This window comes from Entelurus aequoreus, linkage group LG12, assembly GCF_033978785.1.
Source record: "Entelurus aequoreus isolate RoL-2023_Sb linkage group LG12, RoL_Eaeq_v1.1, whole genome shotgun sequence".
In the NCBI taxonomy this organism is placed as follows: Eukaryota; Metazoa; Chordata; class Actinopteri; order Syngnathiformes; family Syngnathidae; genus Entelurus; species Entelurus aequoreus.
Window position 1 is genome coordinate 19,827,587 of NC_084742.1, and position 22,077 is coordinate 19,849,663.

The following is a 22,077-nucleotide window of genomic DNA, read 5'->3' on the forward strand; positions in this document are numbered from 1 at the left end:
AGACAAAGAAGCTGACCTCATTGTTTCAATATATTCTACTCAAATTGACATATTTGCATTGAGATATCTGTGACTATGTCAACATCTGGCAACATTCTGTCATATGCAGACTGAGGAGGTGGAAGCAACTTTTGGGGGGATTCCATGCGGTTAGATTGGACACTTACATGGACTTGGGGGGTAGGAGGAAGTCCATGAAAATCAGCCCTCTAGAAATATCAAAAGGTTACAAAATAGGGTAGGATAAAACACAAATTAAAATAAAAACCTTACTTGGTTAAGATTCTTAAAAAGGTTACAAACAAACGATGTTAGCGTATGAGACAAACACAGAAAAACAACATTAGGGGAAAAAAGTGGCTTACAGAGTCTTCAGTCTTCCTCAGCGTGCTCCATTCCGGCGAGAGCGGAGTCTCCTTTTTGGGGGAGCAGACAGTGCTGGCAGTCAAAGCGCCCCCCGCAGGCAGATATGGGTCACTGCAGCGCTGCCTGATGTCTTGTGTGGCCGAGCACCTTGCCAAAACTTCTGACGGGAAATGTTTTTCTCAATCCTATGCAGCTTTCAAGAGGAAAGGTGAGGTGGCGAAAAGCTACCAGATGAGCCGGTGGAGTCCGACGTGACAGAAGCATCCGGACCCAACGTACAGATCGGCCTCTGTGTCGCATCTCTGTCGCTTGTGTTGAGGCTGAGAGAGCAAAAGGCTGGCAGGGAGGCTGTCGTCGGACTGAATAAACCGCTTCTCTTCCCTCCCTGGAACATCATGAAACATTTAGAAAACAACAACAATGGAGTGACTGCAAGATGTTAGCAAAATACATAGGAAGACAACCTTTTTAGATGTAACTAAAGTAAGCACTGTACATATTTTAATAATCAGCATTCATATTTTTAAGGATTGCATGTCAAATAAATACAAATGAAATTAATGCCCAAAATAATCTGTACATGCAATTATCTATGTGATGATAACAATAGTAACTATTAAGGATGTTCCGATCAGGCTTTTATGCTGCCGATTCCGATACAATATAACATTTGCAGACTCTCCAGACCCTGGACTGCATCCTGCTGTGTCTTTATTTTTTAAGCAACACCATTTGGCCCTCAAAGGTGTCTGTCGAGAACAATTCCGGCCCCTCAGAGAAATGCTGGACCTCTGGCCTAGCCTTTAGCCTGGCTGTCACGCTCTGTAGTGCTTTATGCTTTATTATTGAAGGCAGAATGTCAGATAAGTTGGGATCTACTGTACTTCAATTAGCAGTGAATGAGGCTTTTTTGTTTGTTTTTGTGTGCATGTAGTCAACACTCACATCAGTAGATGGCACCCTCCTAATGGTTAAACTCCTGAAAGAAAAAAAAGGCGCAAACTAACTAATTGGGTCAGAAGAAGTGACATAAGGGGATTAGGAATGACACACTTTAACCAGGGCAAAAACAATAAAAAGAAGACTAGGACAACAAAAATACTAACACAAGAGACAAAAAGCAGACAAACTAGTGGGTTTGTGGTGGATCACAGCCAAAATCCAGATCATGAGTACGGCAGGATTTGAGAGGGATTGGGGTCTGGATTTACAGAAGGGGAGGGGGTAGGGGAACACAAAGCCACTGAGGAGGTCAGGGATGTTGAAGCTGATGTTTACAAAACAACATCATCATGGCATGGGCATGGCCTACCTCAGCTGCAGAGCTTGCTCCACACATTCCAACAGGCTCCTGCAACAGGAAGACCTGCTGTTTATCCGACTACAGGCCTGGCGGCCCACAACAATGGCAGGGAAGGACCCGGGGGGTGGGGGGGAACATCTCCTGGTCCTCTAAAACAGCTCATGATGCTGACATTTGCACTTTTATCCAATCTAAGAACACACACTCTCAATACTGAACCCCTCCCAGGCAGATTGGAGCCAATTAGCGGCCATTAGAATCCTCAATTCTTCTCTCAGTTCCCAGTGGCACACATTCTGTTTACAAATCTAAACTAAAGATTACTTTGGGTAAAAGAAAGACAGAAGAATTCTTACGGTGAGTTGTCTTCATCTCCAGACAGACTCCAGTCGTCATCGTAGGAGCCCTGCTGGGAGGACGATATATTTGGCATTTTTGTTGCAGGTGTCAGCAAGCAGAGCCCTTGGCTGTAAATGTCTGTTACCAAATCAGGGTAGGGTTCAGTGACTTTTCTCAGTGGGGGTCCAAATTTCACTTGGTCAACTACAAAATACAAAAATAACAGTCACATGCTGGTAACAAGTGCAGACGTTAAAGCATCACTAAGAAACAATGTCATGTGTCCAAGCTGGTCCACCAACATCATTGGCCCGCACAATTTATTACGTCAGCATGTCCCTGAAATGTCCTATTGTAGCTTTAAATGTGGTTTAGTAGCGTTCGGACCCGTCAACAGCAGCTTCATTGATCGTTTGCTGCTGGGCCGAGTGTGGCGTAGCGTACAGTGAGCAGAACAGTACCAGCGTGTGTCACACACCACTGGCATGTCCTCTCTGGCGTCCCACATGTATGGACCAACTGAGGGGCATTTGTCCTCCTTTGTGTCATGCAGATGACACCATTGAATATCGAGACAAGGCAGCCACTCTTGAACACGTGATATGTTGTCACATCCGCTTGTTGGAGCTACATATTCCTTGAGAAACCCGCTTACAGGACACATTTTAGCACGCTTATTATGTTTTGTCCAGGGACACAATCCAATAGAAATGTAACTTTAGAGTAGAAAGTGTGCAGCTTGTATAGCAGTATAGATTATAATATCCACTGAAAATGAGTCAACGCACATCCATTGTCTAAATACTGGCAACGCGAGTTAGTTTACCTCACAGTGAACAGATAGTGTCCTTGGTGTGAATATTTAGTGTGAGAATTATTGTTATTTAGCACTGCCTTAATCCTTTTGGACATGAGGCAGCCGCACATTTCAATTGGGTTCAGGTGTGGAGGGGACATACTTGGACACTCCATCACCTGTTTGGGCTCCCTTTCATGTTGGAAAACTGCCATGCGGCCCAGTTTCTGCTTCACAATGTCACTGTACATGTTGAAATGTAATGAACCGAAGCTTCCTTGTGCCAGCAGCACTCGTGCAGCTCCAAACAATCGCCACCATGCTAGACTATATCAACAAACATCTTGCTACTCACTTATGTTGCCAGCTAGACAATAATGTATGTGTTGACTCATTTCAAGTGTATGGAAATCTATACTGCTGCACAAGCTGTACCGTGACTACTCTAAAGTATACCCAAGTTGACTTTCTATTAGGGATTTATGCTGCGGATTCCATTGAGTTAGATTAGCCAATACCAATACAGATACCGATCACATATATTGCTTGGATTTACATGACGTCACGTTCGGCTCATTAAATATGCGTGGTGGTCAAGCCAGCGTCTGTTCTCACTGGATACTAGGCGCCATTTAGCCTTTCTCGAAGAAAAATGCCCTATGCATGCATTGTTTTCGGCTGTACAAACCGTTGAAATTGTGAAAATGGTAAACGTTTCTTTAGTTTCTCGAGAGGTAATCAAGAAGGGCGGAAGAGTGCAAGATTTTATGAAACGACGAGGAGAAAAGTAGCATGAACTCCAGTACAAGGGAGCAGAGTCGAAGAATGCGAGTTTGTGATCAGTGATCACTTCGATAAAGGTTTGTCTGATATACTTTCAACTTTTAGTATTTCCCATTTGTCTTGATATTATTTATGTTTTATCTTGTTTCGGATTTCTTAAAATGCATTTTTGCTACGTGTGTTTCATAAAGCTCGAAATTGGAGAGTCTAAATAAAAGAAAGCAAATGTGAGCAAAATCTAAACGTTTACCAAAGGCAACAAACACGAATGGTGTTTTCAGCACATACACAATGTTGAGAGCTGCAGTTAGTAAGCGGCGCGTGCAACAACAACAAAGCTACAAACATGGCTGTGGATGCGAAGGTAAATCATGAAATGCAACTTTACCCGAGCAAAAACAATGCATATTTATCCGGGAGAGTCTTGATACCATTTTCCCTGACCGAGCCACACACAAAGAAGTTGTGACCTTCATGCTTTTCCAAGTTTTCATCTGTTTTGTCGTGTAGACTGACGTTGGAGCGAAAGATAGTTTGATATATCTGGGAACTCGATCGATGGATAATCCTTGATATCAATCGAAAAATCTTTTTTGATAACGTATATGGATAGATGTTTTGCTCGTATCTGCTTTTTGCAGGAAGATCTAGGCCCCTTGCGTACTCAGAGAATTTGCGCACTGCCGCACAACGGCCATCACATGACTTCTGGGAAGAAGTCATGTGACTGAATACAAGCAATTAACTGTAAATTGTTCATTTTATTTATTGTGAGTGCTATTAACAGTTTAACAATATCAACACAATATTTAAACTACTTCCTTGTTCTATTTTATTACATTCAATTGAACAAAACAAAGTCAATAGTACACAATAACTAAAAGCAAAAACTATTATCTATATGTAAACTACTCTTTTAAATCTTTTTTGCTCTCAAAGTTCTCTGGTGTCAAGGGAATTATTCACTGAGTTTGTAAACATTAACAAAAGAAGCAAATAAAGATTATGAGGAAAATAAAAATATCAACCTTGTCACTCTATCAATCACATTCTGTTACTACCCTTGGTATCAACATCATCAATGTATGGATTGATCCATCTAGTGACAATGCTGACACAGCAACAGTTGTTGTTATAGTATCCACTAATGTACTTTTTAATGTCCTGTTAATATCGGTTTACTTTCTCCTGTGATGTGGTTTCACCTACATTTCCTAAAATGTACTAAGCACTTATTTCTTCTGTCGCTTCAAGCTAGTTTAGCGGTCAGTTTAGCTATTAGCATGCTGGCTCCCGGCTTGTGTAACATGTTCAGCTTCATTCTAATACTTGATAATGACACTTGATAATGATACTTAATAATACATTCAGTTTGTCATAATTAAGGTGATTTTTTATTAACTTATATGAGTGTCTCCACACTGTGTCTGGAGATACAAAATTAGCTTCTAGATTATCAATCAGGGATTAAAAATTAATACAGTGTCAGCCAGAGGGGATCTGCGTTTGTGATCGACATTAAAACGCAATAATCTGCAATGGCGATCACATACTTTTTCATGACAATCGCCCGATACCGATCTGTGGCCTGATTGATAGGCACATCCCCACTTCCTAGTCTTGTTTGTGATAAGATTTAACGGAATAAAAATTATTGCTTAAATTTGAAGACTGTATTCACTTTTTTAAGACAGTTTTTGTTGTTCAGTTGTGTGTGGACATCACTCACATTGCTCTTCTGACACGGTCCTCTCCACAGGCAGATGTTTCCCTGCAGAGCGGATCTTGTCGGGCGCATCGATCCCAATCTGTCAACAGTGTTAGCAGCTGATATGTAAATATCATCATGGAAAAGCAACTCGTCGACTGCCAACCTCCAGTTCGTTGTCGTCCATGTCGTGCGAGGTGTGCAGCTCAGGGTTGTTGGCCATGTCCAGTAGCTCAATGACCAGGTTGCGCGTCAACAACTGCGTCACGAACGGATGCTGGGGGTGGAGGAGGTCAAGGATCACATCCTGGAAATGCAAGACATGACTTGGCAAAGCTCACCTGTAGCAGCGTCTCAGCAGATGGCCTTTTGCGAGGGTTTTTGATGAGCGCCATCTTCACAAAGCTCTGGAAGGCCGGACACCTGCAAAATGAAAAGAAAGCTGACTAAAAGGACTCTTTTTAAGATGCTTATAAGCACCAAACGTGAGACGCATCTATCATCACCCTCTTTTAAGGAGTGCTCGCTTTTGAAGTTGCCTTTCATGACTTACATATATACTGTATATACAGTATATATGTATATATATATATGTATATATATATATATATATATATATATATATATATACACAGTATATATATATATATATATATATATATATATATATATATATATATACACACACACATACACATACATATACACAGACACGCATACATATATATACTATATATATACTGTATATACACACATTCATATATATACATATATATATATACACACACACACACATATATATACAGTGGGGCAAAAAAGTATTTAGTCAGCCACCCATTGATTGTCAATGGGTGGCTGACTAAATACTTTTTTGCCCCACTGTAGTATATATATACTGTATATAGACACATTCATATACATACACATACATATACACACACACACATGCATACATACATACATACATGCATGCAAACATACATACATACATACATACATACATACATACATACATTGTAGATAATGCATATGTTTAAGAGCTATTTCTTTATTCATAATCATGTTTGAATCAGCTCATTTCTTTCCTTAATTTTACTCTGTATACTAGTTTCTCTTTGTCTTCAGATTGCCTGGTTAGATAGGGTCGTAAACCATCAGGAATGTGAACACAACCCCCAAATCTCTCTTCTTATCAGTGTTGGGGGGAGGGGAAAGGCGGGCTTTCTTTGTGTGAAAAGAGTTGCTTTTGGCCTGTGGAAGGCCAGATCAACTTGGGCTGCGCATTTGTATGTGTTGTTCGAGGCTGGTCTCATTATTGCCAAAGCTTTGACAATAAAAATACAAAATACCTATTCTGTGCTTGGTGGTACCGTTTGAGTTCAGTTGATATGTCATTAAGGAACTTGGGACTGACCAGCGTTTTACATCCCACTTGGAGGAACATCTGGTCAAACGCAACAATTTGGGGGCTCGTCCGGGATGACACGCTGACAATTGGACCTTCTCTTGCAATCTTCTGGACAGACTCACATGGCCAAAACATAATTCAAGGTAAGCAGAACCTTTCTTTTTAGATAAAATCTGCATTAGGAGTCTGCCCAGAAGTCTGTAAGTTAAACACTGCTTTGTACCGCAGACACAGAATGGTGATTTTGATAGATTGATTGCATTTTTGCCGAGCCTGCCATTGCATTAAAATTGTAAATAGGTGGTCAACTCACGCCATTGTGTCTCGATTACCGTGACGGGCAGTTTCATTGACGAGTGAACTAATAGTTGGGTGTGGCTCACCCTGGGTAGTTGGTCGCCGCCTAAAAGAGTAACGGGTTAAAGGCCCTCGTATGATATGGAGGTTAGAGGCCTGCATATTGCACGATAAATTGCACGGGTTAGAGTTAGAGGCTCTAGCTGCGTATTGTACGAAAAATTACGGGGTTAAAGGCCGCCGTATGGTTTGTGGGTTAAAGGCCTTCAGGGGTTCGAGGCCCTTCTGAAAAAAATAGACACAATGGCCAAGGAGTGTGACAGAAAAGAATGTGATGACGGCTGGGGAAAATGTGATGAATCATTACTGTTTAATAATCCATTGAATGCACTGTTGTCGACAATGGAATTAGCAGGTAAATTTTAATTTAAAAAAAAAAAAAGAGAACGTTCCTTGAAAGGGTTAAGAGGGAGTTTACAATACTCGAAAAGTTGTGAACTCAAACGTCTGGTAAAATAAAAAATAAAATAAAAAAAGTAACTGGAAGTTTTATGGTAAAGTGAAACGCAGAGAGAGTGCTTACGTGTGCGTGGGTGTGTGTGCGTAGGGCTGTAGGCACTTGCTTGTGTGTGCGTGAGTGCTTACACGTGCATGTGTGTGTGTGTGTGTGCTGGATGCGCGTGCTCGTGTGTGTGTGTGTGTGTGCGCTGGTGAAAATGGTCAAGAGAAAAAAAGAGCAGGGTTGGTGCTCGAGAATTTAAGAGTTTAGCGTATGATAAAAGTAAACGGGGATTACGTGGAAAAACGAAATGCAGCAAAAGAACCGATGATTAATGAGACAAATAGGACAGACTAGACTGATTGGTGTTTTGCCTGCCGCGCATGCGCAAGACAATTCAAACGACCCGCCCAGACTTTGACTAGGCCACCGCCCCCTACTCCAGTGAGAAGGAGAGAGAGAGAAAAAGAGAGCAGGTGAAGGAAGATTGAGGGAGAAGAGGATGGTTTGAGAAAATATGGGAAAATGATGTTTAAACATTGTGTGAAGTGTAAGGAAGAGATGGATACAGGATGTTGTTTGTAAAGGAAAACGAAAGTGAAGAAAAGATGAGAAAGTGACAAATGAAGGTATTCGTAAATGGTATGCTGTTGATTGTGGTTAGCTGCAAGTTTGTTTATTTGTTTGTTTGTTTAGTTGTTTGAGTGAAATGGGAAGAAATCAATAGGAGACTTTAGAAGCATTTTGTATCGTTGTGTTTCCACACAAGATGGCAAAAATACAGAACAACAAGTAGGATTAATGGCTGAATCTTCGACCTCACCGATAACACCATACGTTACAAACATAGCTACTGCTATGCGCAGTCTCTTTCCTCAAGATGAGGATGATAAGGCTAATGACAGAGCAGCAAGGAAGCAACTCCTTAATTTACAGATCGCTGAAAATAAAAGGTTAAAAGAACCAAAAGGTCAAAGATCAGCTAGGATATATTCAGCAGTGGGTGACCTTGCTTTTGAGTTCCAACAGGTGGAGGAAAGAATCCTCAACAGACGTGCGACCAGACGGTTGGACTCGGGTGGTGGACAACACGATGCTTCAAAGCCAGTCCGGGGTGGAAACTGTTTCGGCTGTGACTAGCCTGGTCACTGGAGTCGTGAACATTTTCGAACAGGAAAGGTTCCGTAGTGCCAACAAACGAACACAAAAGCGTGGCAAAGGACGCCCACAGCAGGAGCCCCAGCAGGAGATACAGACTGGCCCCCTGCTGGACATGAGTGTCAACGACAATGTTATCAGTTCGTGATTGACACTGGCGCCACCCATTCGATTCTGAATGCAGAGGTACCAAAGAAACTGTGTGCTTCCTCTTTAAAGGTCGAAGGCTTCGCTGGGGTCACAAGGTTACCTGTCACCAAACCACTTCCGGTTCAGATTGCTGGACCTCCTTTACAGACTGTACCCTGACATTCAAATCGCACAGAAGGAACATTCCTGGTGTTACCTGACGGCTTAACCACCAAGCTGCGACACCACTACCAAGGCTCCTACCACAGCCTGAAACAACAGGAATGGCTGACATCCAACTGCTCTAACAGTGAAAACCCTGACTGGCTGAGATGTTTCCGTGTGTTCTGCCACCCGACTCGCCATATGTTATGATCACCAGTTAGACACTCATACCAGGAGACCTTTGACTCCTTTGTATATTTATATATGTTGGAACTCAAGGTGTGGTTGCTCATGTTGACCTATCTTTGCAACAGCTAGCATGATATAAGATGGACACAATTGTGTCCCACATTGTTCACTTGCTCTCTGTCTCGCCTACAAAATCAAAGAACTTAGGTGCAATGATAAGACACGGCGTAGCTGCCAAACATTACACCGACACCCAAATACCACATTTTCAATTGTTTAGGTTTAGCACATAGTTGTGTTAAACACATAACTATGGGCTGCACTTTAGACACCTGTAGGCTACGAGGAGCTAGCAGCTACACAACAGCTGAGCTAAAACGACACATTACACATTTAAGCATATCAAATAATTATAGTTGCTCATTACATACACAAAGTTGCCATGGCAGAAGTCTGATAGAAAGTATTCAGTAACAAACGTGTCCGCATCATTCAACTTTCTACAACATGAGCTTGACTTAATGAATTATTGGGGCTACCAGGTGTGGTAAAATTTCAAAATACTATTGCTAAAGCATTCGCCACAAGGGTAGTATTTTTCTAGTATTGGTGACAATACAAATATAAGCATATTTGTTACTTTCACCATATTGAATAAGTTACATAAAAGCTAGGGTTTAGTTGAGTTTGAGTTATTTGTGATATTGCTAAGGGGTCCCCTACCCTAACAACACCCCCCAGTGGACCATAGAGGCTAAAGAGACAATCATTGACCTCAAACATGACCTGTCCTCCGCTACTTGACTATTAGCTGACCTTTTTCTTAGATGTTTCTGAAAGTGATAGTATGACTAACACAGTCTTTTTTTCAGAAACAGAAGGGGGTGAGTGAGGGTGGATACAGACTCCTTGGAACAAAATCGACAATCATCCGACTCTGACACATTCCATAGTTTTAACGTTTTTACCGTGGGTAAGAAGTTATAACTAATTTTAATTTGAAAATAACGATTTTACACATCGATAGTAGTTTAGTAGATCAAATTTAGAATATGGAGGAGGTCAGGGTGAATCATGTATAGTCTTTGATTTCACTGATATGATCAATACGGTACAAGGGAAAAGGTACGTACTGACTTGTGTTGACAATCACAGTGGTTGGCCGGAAGCAACAACAGCCTCAAAAGAGGATGCAACATCAGTAATTAAATGACTTGTGAATGACCTAGTACCCCGACATGGTTTCCCCAAAAAGATTAGGTCAGACAACGGCAACCATTTAAAAAAAAAAAAAACATCACTTAGCCTTGGTCGAAAAGGCTTTCGGACTAGAACACAGGTTTGGGGTACCATCCTGAGTCCCAAGGTAAGGTTGAAAGGATGGACCAGAACATTAAAAACTAATTGGCTAAAATCTGTGCACAGACCAAATTTAATTGGATTGACATGTTGCAATTAGTGTTAATGATCATTCGAAGGTCCGTGAATAAAACTGTTTTACCGCCCTTTGAGTTTTTTCACCCTATGAGCTGCATACAGGTCAGCCATTCACAGGACCAGCAGCCCCCCATGGAAGGAGGACTCAGCGTAAAACCAAAATGGTATTTTACACAAAAAATGCAGAATTTGTGTGCCAGTTCTTCTGTACAGATACGAGGATGACAGCCCGCCACTCCAGATTCCCTTCCGGCCGCTGAGAGGGTCAAGATCAAGGTCATCAAACGCAAGTGGACGGAGCCCAGGTGGTCCCTTCAAGGTCGTGGAACGGACGTCTCACGCCCTTCGACTAGCTGGAAAAGGGGACACCTGGTACCACCTCTCCCTCTACACTCCTGCTGAAGAACCTGACAGATTACCAGCGGATGTCATTGCTGACATCGCCACTACATCTGCCCCACTCGACCCCCAGCAGCGCCTTTTGAGCCTGAGGCAGCTGAAGAAGAACGGGAGCAGAAAACGACTCATTTTTAGTGTCATAGAAGAGCGAGGCTTTAATTACACACACATAATCCTACAGCCCAGAAGACGACGCTGAGAGAGAGATTTTCTACCTATATTACTCTTTTTAACTTCTATATTGTATATCCTTATTTGAGACCAGCCTTTATACTCGAAGTTATCCAATTTCTCTTGCTTGTTTTCAGCATAACTATCTGTGTCGTTATATTAAGTGAAAAGTTTGATGTTCATCCCCGTTTCGTTACCTGAATTACTCTGATTTTGATAGACGAAAAGCAGGATGTCACACCCGGTAGTGTTCCCTGACGGACTGGTGCTTGGGCGTGTTCTACTGTCTTTGTGTCTCAGTTCTTCCTTCCTGACGACAGTGACTGACATGTGTCTAAGAACAAACAGCGGACTTTAAATAGACTGGGTCAAAGAGGATAGCAAGACTTATTTTTTGACCTATGCAGTGTGATTAATTACGGGGGACACAATAGCTATTACCGTGGTAATAACCTCTATATTTGTGACGACTCAACCCTGAACCATCGGTGTCGGATGCAGACAACATACTATGGTAAGTGGTGCCCATCGTCCCTTTTATGTTGTTTTGGGGGTTGACCTGACTGATACAGACTCTAAAGGAATTATTAAAATTAATGTCCTTGAGAGGGCGTTAACTACCTCTACACCCTCTGTAGCACCTAAAGTACCACCCCACCTTGGTGGTGTTTCAAAGGCTCTCACATCTGTGCGTGCTAATGACATCACCACCGAAGGCCTGGTAACTTTGACCTTAGGAGCGGGTACAGGTAAACCTGTGGCTCAGGTGGATGCCAAAACCTGGGTGACTGTGTTGCTTGTTCCGCTGGACGTCCTTTTCCCCACACTTACCCCGCCCCTTTTAAGTTGACTGACATGTGTACCCTTCTGTTGACAATGCCACCCGACTTCTTCCATTTGTGGCCCAAAAGCTGAATTACACGTGTTTTCAACTCAAAGGACCCTCTTCGTCCCCCAACAAATTGGGTGACATTAACCCTTCCTGGTGCACCACACTGATAGATGGCTCAAGGATAGGCCCTTGGGCACGAGCTGACTTATTCTGGTATTGTGGGGAGCACAGATTGTACATTAGAATCCCAACGTTATCCGTAGGGTTTTGTGCTATGGTTAGACTGGTGACCCCACTCACCCTAGTGGGTACCAAATTAACTCCCCTTGTAACTCCTGTCTCAGCGGCCTCTCTAACTTCTCGCCGACGCCGCCATGTTTTATCTCGGAGGAGTGTAAAGGGCTCCTTTGATCTGATGAGAAACCCTGATGGTGTTTACTTTGATGCAATTGGACAACCAAGAGGGGTCCCCTCACAACACAAATTGTGGTGTGAATCCTGTGCAGGTTTCGAGAACCTTCCTATCATTGGTGCTATTTTCCCTGTGACTGCTACTAAAAATGTAGAACGCATTAACTATGTTTTTTATAATCTGTGAAGACTGACCAACCTGACTCGTGACGCCGTTGAGGGACTTGCTGAACAACTTGCCCCGACCTCTCTCATGGCCATCCAGAACCGCATAGCCCTTGACCGCATCCTAGCCAAGGAAGAAGGCGTGTGTGCAATGTTTGGTGACCAATGCTGTACCTTCATTCCTAACAACACTGCACCAGATGGCTCAGTTCAGAGGGCCTTAGAGGGCCTCCAGGCCCTGTCTAAGGAACTTACTGAAGTTTCAGGGGTCTCTGACCCCTTTAAAGATTGGCTCCAAAGCACATTTGGCAGGTGGACTGACCTAATTAAGTCTGTCCTGGTCTCCATTGGAGTTTTCTTGGCCATTATAGCCTCTTGCGGTTGCTTTATCGCCCCTTGTGCTAAGTCTCTATGCACCCGCATCATTGTTAGAGCTGTAGAAGGTCAACCCCACCCTGTTTCTGGGCTCGTTATGTCTTTGAAGGGGGTCAAGCAAAATGGAGACTTTCGAGAATTGTTGATTTCCTTCCCTGACCATGACGACATTGACGTGGACTCCCTCCATCTGTCATCCATGTAAATATGCTGTTGTTTTATTGCTAGCTTGCTCAAAGAAAAAAAAAACTACAGCACCTACTTTAATGTGGGGCGTGCTTTAGAGGTGTTGCTCTCGTAGGAGAGATCTTTTGGATAAGATCTGAAGGGGGATTGTAGATAATGCATATGTTTAAGAGCTATTTCTTTATTCATAATCATGTTTGAATCAGCTCATTTCTTTCCTTAATTTTACTCTGTATACTAGTTTCTCTTTGTCTTCAGATTGCCTGGTTAGATAGGGTCGTAAACCATCAGGAATGTGAACACAACCCCCAAATCTCTCTTCTTATCAGTGTTGGGGGGAGGGGAAAGGCGGGCTTTCTTTGTGTGAAAAGAGTTGCTTTTGGCCTGTGGAAGGCCAGATCAACTTGGGCTGCGCATTTGTATGTGTTGTTCGAGGCTGGTCTCATTATTGCCAAAGCTTTGACAATAAAAATACAAAATACCTATTCTGTGCTTGGTGGTACCGTTTGAGTTCAGTTGATATGTCATTAAGGAACTTGGGACTGACCAGCGTTTTACATCCCACTTGGAGGAACATCTGGTCAAACGCAACAACATACATACATACATACATATATATATATATATATATATATATATATATACACACACATATTCATATATATACATATACTGTATATACACACAAATATATGTATACACACATACACATACACATATATATATATACCTGTATATATATATATATATATATATATATATATATATATATATAGATATATATATATATATATATATATATATATATATATATATATATATATATATATATATATATATATATATACAGTATATATAAATATATATTTTTAAAAGCTCTGCACTTAAGCTTCTTCACTGATTTGGAATGATGGGACATTTGAGGGGGAAAACCAGTGAGGTGAGAAAAAAAACACTCACCATTTAGTTTTCTCCTTTAGCTTTGGTGGTTGAAAGCTGCTCTTGGACATCAACATCAAAGCCCTGAAATACAAGAGCACAAAGAGTTCAATGTGGCTGCTGACCACAAGCCAAAACGAGAAAAAACAAGGCAGAGGTCTGTGGTGCCACACCTCATTGGGTGGAGGTCAAACATGGGGGGCTGGAGCTCGGCCAGCTCGATGGCTGTGATGCCGACGGCCCAGATGTCGCACAGGTGGTTATAGCCGCCCTTCTTCTCCACGGCCGCCACCTCTGGAGCCATCCTGCACACACACAGGAAGCAGAGAGTCACACATAGATGTCATGGATAGATGGCTGCCTAGAGGGAGATCACGTTCCAACAAGCTGAGAGAATTATAACAGACCGTGCAAACTACGTCCAACTAATACATACATGCCGCAAAATGATAATGTAATGTTACAACAGCACTGTTGTTGGAAGTGTCTATGACATTCACTCACTGGTCCAACAGGAATGAAAATAAAACAACCATCCTTGTGCACAGGTGACAGGCATGCACATTTGCGCGATACACGTATGATTGACAACTTCTGATTGTGATAAGTGTAAACATGTATTTGAAAAACCTGTTCTCTCAAACAACTATTGGTAACATATCCGAGCTGTATGTGGTGTTCTTACAGTTTAGGCTTTCAAAAAATGTAATTTGGAGTAGAGGTGGGATTTATGGCTCTTTGAAGAGAGCCGGATCTTGAGGAGCCGTTCCTTTAAAAGAGCCGTTCAAAAGACTCGCTCCTTTCTATATTTATTTATTTTTGAAGCAACTTGTTTTCATAAAGGAAACAATCACTCGTGGCAGTAATAAGATAAACGTTTGGTCAATAAATCAAAATGTATACATTACAACAATATAGACACTATATGTGAGAATTATTTTGAATATTGATAATTATCTAATTTGGATTTTGTTTTAATTGTTAACATTCCCCATTTTTTGACAGTGATGTCACTATGTCCGCTTTACCTTGTATGTCATCACCCCCGCGGATTGCGTGGAAGTTCATCAAAATGCTATGTTTCCTTCGACTTTTGTTTTCTTTTCCAGATGCTAATATCTTTTTGTAATTCCGAATAAAGTGGATAGTAGGCTGCAGTAATTTCAGGTGTTTTTTAAACTCCTCCCCTAAGTGAGCTGTCTGCGTGAGTGCGTGCGCAGGATTGCTTACACATGAATAGAGCCTTCTGGGATGACTAACTCTGTGAAGTCATTACTCCTTCAATATATAAAGACAATAAAGCTGTTCTCATTGTCATTCTGAGAGTCCAGCGAGGGCAATTTGCATAAAAAACGGCTTTCAAACGAACGCATTTCAACAGCAAATCGGTTCTTATCGATCACTTGAAGGACCCGACTCGTTCGCGAACGTCACATCTCTAATTCAGAGCCTTCTGCAAACTGAACCTTTAAGTTCCATCCATCCATTTTTTACTGCTTGTCCCTCTCGAGGTCACGGGGGGTGCTGGAGCCTATCCCAGCTGCATTCGGGTGGAAGGCGGGGTACACCCTGGACAAGTCGCCACCTCATCGCAGGGCCAACACAGATAGATACAGGCACTAAATCAATCTGTGGTTGGAGTTCCTCAAGGTAGCTTTCTGGAGCTTTGTTGTTTGCAGCTTACTGTGTGTGGTCAGGGCCACCGCAGGCTAAATTGGGGCCTGAAGCAACATTTTTGTTTGAAGCCCTCCCACTGAATTTGTTTTCACACTTTTTTTTTTCATTTGAAATTAGTTTTATACATTTTTAAAACGAACTTGAATTGAATATTATGCATGTTTTACAATAAATTAAATTCATGTTCAATTCAATTCAATGTTCAATTATAATATTTTGTGTGTAAAATAATAATTTTATCATTGTCAAAACATCAATTCAAAAAACCTAGTTCCTCAACTCCGACTGGGATTTGAACCCAGTATTTTCTGACTTACAAGACAAGCCTTAATTATGTAAGACAGCAGTCTTACCAGTGACAGAGCAGGAAGCAGGTAGGAATACGCTTGCAGTAACATTTCATATGAAGCACTCATTTTTACATGCGCTTCGTCATGCATAACGGGGCCCGCACGCACAGTCTGTGTTCGGCCTGTTGGTCGCGGCGGCCCTGTGTGTGATCCTACCAGTAAGGCGTTCCTATGAAAGACTTCCTTTTGGCCACAGAAGCGCTGATCTCTGCAGCCACACCAAAATCCGCTGAAAAGCACACGCACACACATAATCATGACGGTCATTTTATCAATACTAATTGTGTTGGAAGCAGGTCATAACTGACCAAGTTTGACGTCTCCTCGCTCTGTCAAAAGGATGTTGGCGCCCTACAGGGAACACATTGCATTTTTAAACATGAAGCATTAAGAAACAACCAAAAAACATTGTAAATAAAAAATGTTACCTTGATGTCTCTATGCATTTTGCCCGTTTCATGCAGATGATACAAACCCTGGAAAAGTATATAGAATGTTGCATCATAGCACAAACTCCATCCATCCATCCATCCATTTTCTACCGCTTGTCAAACTAATGAAGCAAAATATTACCAAAACAAATGGTGCCCTTCAAACACACTTCTATTTTGTTAGTATTGCATTGGTGTAGTCAAGTGCAGGGGTCTTCAACATTTTCCAAGCCAAGGTCACCCAAACTAATAGAGAAATGGAGCAGGGACCCCCTGCTTATAGAGCTTGTAAAAAAGTGTGTTTCAAATTTAACTGGTTCTAAAGATACATTCTTATTGTACAATACTCACCTGTCTCTCCTCATTGGAGGAACAGGCGAGACCTCGGGTTATGAGACAGTGAGTTAAGTTTTATAGTGCAAGTCTGATTTTATACCTACCTAAAATATACATAAATTAACTACTAGGTCACTCACAGTATACATGAAGGACATATAAAATACACTAATAAAAATAATAGATGCAACAATTAAATGAAACGGTTGTAAAATAAGAACTTTTGTGAAATACTTTTCTGAGACACCTATTTACATCCAACTTTGTCTCTCTCCCCATCACGTCACACATTTCAGTTCTCAAGCGATCCAAAACTAACCACACACTTTCTCAATACAAGTGCTATGCTCTACATCCGGTCTGACTGCATCGAATTTAATAATAGAATTAGAATATATACGAGTTACAGATTATAAAGATATAGTAAAACTTCACCTGCAGTGTTCAGTATCCAGTATGTCATACTGGTTGAATTTTAGGTTAAAGTTACTGAATCGATTTCAACTCACTGAATCGTTTCAGATCGTATTGTTTCTAAATAAACTAATATCGCCCCTGAATCATATTGCAACCTCAAATTAGGATTTGAATCAGAGTTGAAACGACTCGTTACACCCCTAGTAAACAGGAGTAATCAGAATGAAGTGAAGCAAAAGGAACAAGTGGGCGTGGTCACAAAAAGGGCATTAAGAGTGGAGATTAAGCGTGAAAATCACCAGCATGTAGATTACGGTGGATTAAGTGCAGATTATAAACGAAACCCTGAACAAGGTCGGTCATATTTACAGATAGTGCTTCAAACACAATGTATCTGCTGGAAAACACATGAGTAGGTGGCCGACAGACGCAAAAGTTCAGCAAGGTCCAAATGCTCCAAACAGAAAGAAAAAGAAAAAGAAAAAACAAACGAAGACCTTAAAACAATTTCACAGAGAAAATAAGCAAAGAAAAATTGTACAATCACATCAACATGCTCTGGTTCTCATCTCTATCATGAGATTGGTGTGTTTTAAGTTATCCCTACTGTCATTGTTATGCCACTACTAAAACTTCGAATAGCCCTGAATTGGCGTCTTTTTCTTGAAATGGCTAAGGGAAAGTTTTATCGGATGTAAGAATTGTCTATCTAAATCAGAAAAAGTCAGCAGTGGGAATATATTCTGTTTTCTGGGAAGCTAAAGACCTTCGTCACAGTCGATGCTCCTTGGCCATTTCACATACAGCTGTTTTGTGATCCCCAGCCACCGACCACTCACAATAGAGTAGACGTGGTCGCGGAAAAGGCTGCTGAATCTGAGCATGAGCATAAAAATGCAGATTTTCCCTGAATGGTGCACAACTTGTGATTTATGGAATATTGAATTCAAATAAACTTACAATAGTGGCCCACAGGGATATAACATAAAGCCCTGAAATGAGAAGGTTATGGCCCTTTTAAGTCTTTGAAAACAGATATCCCTGTTGTGTGGTGCCCCTGATCATAGAACGCCGTACTGCATACTAGGGGTGCTCAAAAAACAAAAACAATTCACATTTATTTAGATTCTAAATCGATTCCTAATATTTAAAAATCTACCCCAAAAAATGAAGTAATAACAAATTATTTATAAATATTTTTTCAATAATAAATTTTTAATTTCTATAATTTTTTTCCCCCTCCATCTCCGTGCTTACTTGCTGTGCGTGTACATCGCATGTCAGCAGCCAAGAGGAGCTGTGTAAATTGTAAATTTAATACCAAATTATATATTGCGAAAATCGATTGAAATCAAGAATTTTGCTGGATCGATTCTGTATCGACTCATCAACTCAGGAATTGGATTCATTTCAGATCATGAGTTGTTCCCAACCCGACTGCATATGGTTCGAAAATATGCTGTACAGTTGAAACAAGGACACTGGGAACAATGTTTCATAGGTAAGACTTTTTTTTCCCACAAAAAAAATAAAATGTTTATTAAAAGCACTTGTTTTCTAAGGTGGCAATAAAGTAAACCACATGAAAATGTATCAAGTTATGAATTATTTTCAATATACATCAGAGTGTATTGCATTTCATAAATGGGAAAATGACCCCTGCTAAGATGACCGCCACGTAGACACGTCGCTTAGCATGGCTGCTACACTGCGCTGACTTACAGTTATATAATTACGCCCCTGAAAACTTGGCTAACTTCATTGTAATTTGGCAAAACTTTTTTTTGTTGCATGTGTTTTATTGTGTTTTAGGTTTTGGATCGTACATGAGTCCTTGTGATGACGTTATGTAACATTTCGTAAAGTAACCTTGTTTTACCTGGAGAGTCTCCCTGCACACGTATGCAATCTGTTTCTCCTTCAATGGGCCGGTCACTGTCCAAAGCAATAGGATTAATAAAAGGTCTGACAGTCAACAAGAAAACAACATAAATATAAATATACAGTATTTGTACCATGGTATATATCCTGAAGGGAGCCTCCCCCGCAGTACTCCATGCAAATCCACAGTTTGGTGTTCCTGCCGAGTGACACAACATGTCTTAACCGTTTCACATAATAAAAAAAACATGCTTCAAGAAGTAAAGGCACCTGTGGTAACTGCCAAAGTAAGCCACAATGTTTTTATGCTTGCACTCCTTCATCATGGTGATCTCCTGTTGGATGGATGTGATGTCATCGCCTGCACAAGAGGACAAGCAAAATTTAAAATGTACATAATAAACACCCTAACGCACACTGCGAGACTGACCTGGGTCCAACTTGACAATCTTGATGGCTGCCAGTTTGGATGTGCGGATGTTGCGAGCCTGGACGAGGAAAATAAGACGGTGCTCAATATAGAAAGATTGGAACCGCGTCAAAAAAAACTCCCGTGCTTATTTTCTCTTTAAAACCATCTGAAAGGCATAAAGTCATGTTGTTGCCAGCCCACAAACACAAAAAGATGCAGAAGACCTGACAAAAATGTAAAAAATACCATCTATACATTTTATTGTGTTTGCAACATGGGAACCTTACATGACATGAGTCCTGGCTGGTCACTAGAGTAGGGTCACCGTGGCAACAACAGACCCTATTCTCACCATAACATTATACGCACAATTTACAAGCTGTAATCTTGAAACCCAAGACTTACATATTGTTGCTTTTATACCCTCGGACAGATGAAAATCCTCCAGCACAAATATTGTCAGTGACTCGTACCAACAACAGAAAGTGCTAGAAGCCCGTAGTAGCTAAACACAAAAGCACTAGTCAGCAGTTTACAGGCTGATTTATGTGACAGGCAGCAACTGGGCTGGAGCCCTCTCACCACAATGATGATGACACAGTGCTTCTCCTGCCATTATATTAGGGGGGAACTACCACCCCTTTATATAGTGCCACATCACAACATAAGTGATGAAATCATTTATTTTATATAGAGCATTGTCTTGTATTAATAACCAGGGCTGTACGCTTAGCTTTTTAACTCGTAGCAACGGTGCTACGAAATGAAAAGAACTAGTAGCACAGAACATTTTTTGTAGAACTGAAAAAATTTAAGACCAAAAATAAATTTCTTAAATATCACAATTTCAATATTTACACTTAAACAAGATACACTTGTGCACTCATACGTATAAACACAATGCATCATAAGGCCTACTGTAACACTCAATTAAACACAGAGAACCTCCCTACACTGTGTTAACTTAGCACTGTCGCTAACAGGAGTGTAGGGCTGGGTGTTATGGATCAAAACTCAAATCCCGATATAGTTTGGCCCATAACCTAACCCATACATGGAAATATCCGTTGATGTAACTAAATATCTCCACCATGCTTTGATTTTACGTTTTAAGGACTGATGGGGATCCCAAATACACAAAATAGGTACCAACAAATAAGAAAAGCAGGTTTTGAATAATAGGATCCCAACTTAAGAGGTGTTTTGAGATAATAAAAAAGGAAAAGCCTTGACAATAATATAATAAAAGTCAAATATAATCTCCAATCTTCCTTAAAAAAAACATTTACCTATGCTTGATACTTAAGATAATAAAATCACAAAAGAACAAAATGTGAAATAAAGTGCCCTGGTTTAAGAGGACACGTTTAAACGTCAGCAGCAACATGAAAATAATTTACCTTTAATAACGATGTTTATATAGGTAAACATTATTATAGGACATAAACACAAAGGTTTTAGCCAGGAACACCAACCTGCCAACTGCTTCATGATGCTGTGTGACAGGCTGTGTGCTGAAAAAGACTTTTAAAACGTATTTAATTATGGTTGCTTGTTACTTTACCAAAAAGTAATTCAATTATTAACAGAATTACTCTTTAATAAATGTAATTAATTAATAGGAAAAATAATGAATGCGTTATTTCAAATATCTGATAAGTTTCATATAAAGTGTATATATAAATAGAAAAAATGACATATGTATGTATATACAGTATGTATATATATACAGTATATATATATATATATATATATATATATATATATATATATATATATATATATATATATATATATGAGAACAGGGACGGCGTGGCGAAGTTGGTAGAGTGGCTGTGCCAGCAATCGGAGTGTTGCTGGTTACTGGGGTTCAATTCCCACCTTCTACCTTCCTTGTCACGCCCGTTGTGTCCTTGGGCAAGACACTTCACCCTTTGCCTCTGATGGCTGCTGGTTAGCACCTTGCATGGCAGCTCCCGCCATCAGTGTGTGAATGTGTGTGTGAATGTGTGTGTGAATGGGTAAATGTGGAAATACAGTCAAAGCGCTTTGAGTACCTTGAAGGTAGAAAAGCGCTATACAAGTATAACCCATTTATAACAGTGTGTGTGTGCCTTTAAAAGGCAGTGCCTGTTGCCAAGTGACATGTGACTGAGTCTCACAGGCATTTTAGTTTGAGCTGTTTTTGTTAGCTTAGCAGGCAAGCAGCGGCAGTTAAAAAAAACCAAAAAACTTTTTAATTATATGTTTTTCTTTCTTAATATGTGCATATTTTTCTGCTCTTGTGATTTAATCCAAAATATTGAAATTCAATGATTTGGTGCATTTGCAAACAGCTAAAATTATGCACAAAGAAACTATACAACCGTTCTTCTCAACAAAAGAGGAGAAATATGACCTGACAGAAAAAATACATTTAAGGCCTTTGTTTACACGTACAACATTTAGGAACTTTAGCATATCAGACAGTGTGTGGAATTAAATTATATAATGGATTACGTAAAGAAGTCAAACAATG

General features: G+C 40.6%; 1 protein-coding gene across 4 annotated transcripts in view; it reads right to left on the reverse strand.

Annotated features, from left to right (window-relative positions):
• The window catches only part of LOC133661672 (mitogen-activated protein kinase kinase kinase kinase 2-like), a 45,122-nt gene that overhangs the window by 12,664 nt on the left and 10,381 nt on the right, over window positions 1-22,077 (reverse strand). For 2 of the 4 annotated variants that reach the window (XM_062065061.1, XM_062065058.1), the window contains exons 2-20: window positions 19,578-19,635; window positions 19,418-19,508; window positions 19,282-19,346; window positions 19,146-19,201; window positions 16,511-16,558; window positions 16,391-16,433; window positions 16,239-16,311; window positions 14,229-14,360; window positions 14,077-14,139; window positions 5,637-5,718; window positions 5,462-5,572; window positions 5,317-5,395; window positions 2,154-2,212; window positions 2,026-2,078; window positions 1,679-1,717; window positions 1,312-1,345; window positions 595-751; window positions 366-526; window positions 168-209 (exon numbers count right to left, since the gene is read on the reverse strand). In XM_062065061.1, the coding sequence (XP_061921045.1) occupies window positions 168-209; window positions 366-526; window positions 595-751; window positions 1,312-1,345; window positions 1,679-1,717; window positions 2,026-2,078; window positions 2,154-2,212; window positions 5,317-5,395; window positions 5,462-5,572; window positions 5,637-5,718; window positions 14,077-14,139; window positions 14,229-14,360; window positions 16,239-16,311; window positions 16,391-16,433; window positions 16,511-16,558; window positions 19,146-19,201; window positions 19,282-19,346; window positions 19,418-19,508; window positions 19,578-19,635 (1,446 nt within the window). The remainder of the gene's footprint in view (window positions 1-167; window positions 210-365; window positions 527-594; window positions 752-1,311; window positions 1,346-1,678; window positions 1,718-2,025; window positions 2,079-2,153; window positions 2,213-5,316; window positions 5,396-5,461; window positions 5,573-5,636; window positions 5,719-14,076; window positions 14,140-14,228; window positions 14,361-16,238; window positions 16,312-16,390; window positions 16,434-16,510; window positions 16,559-19,145; window positions 19,202-19,281; window positions 19,347-19,417; window positions 19,509-19,577; window positions 19,636-22,077) is intronic. The other 2 variants (XM_062065059.1, XM_062065060.1) reach the window with 2 other exon arrangements.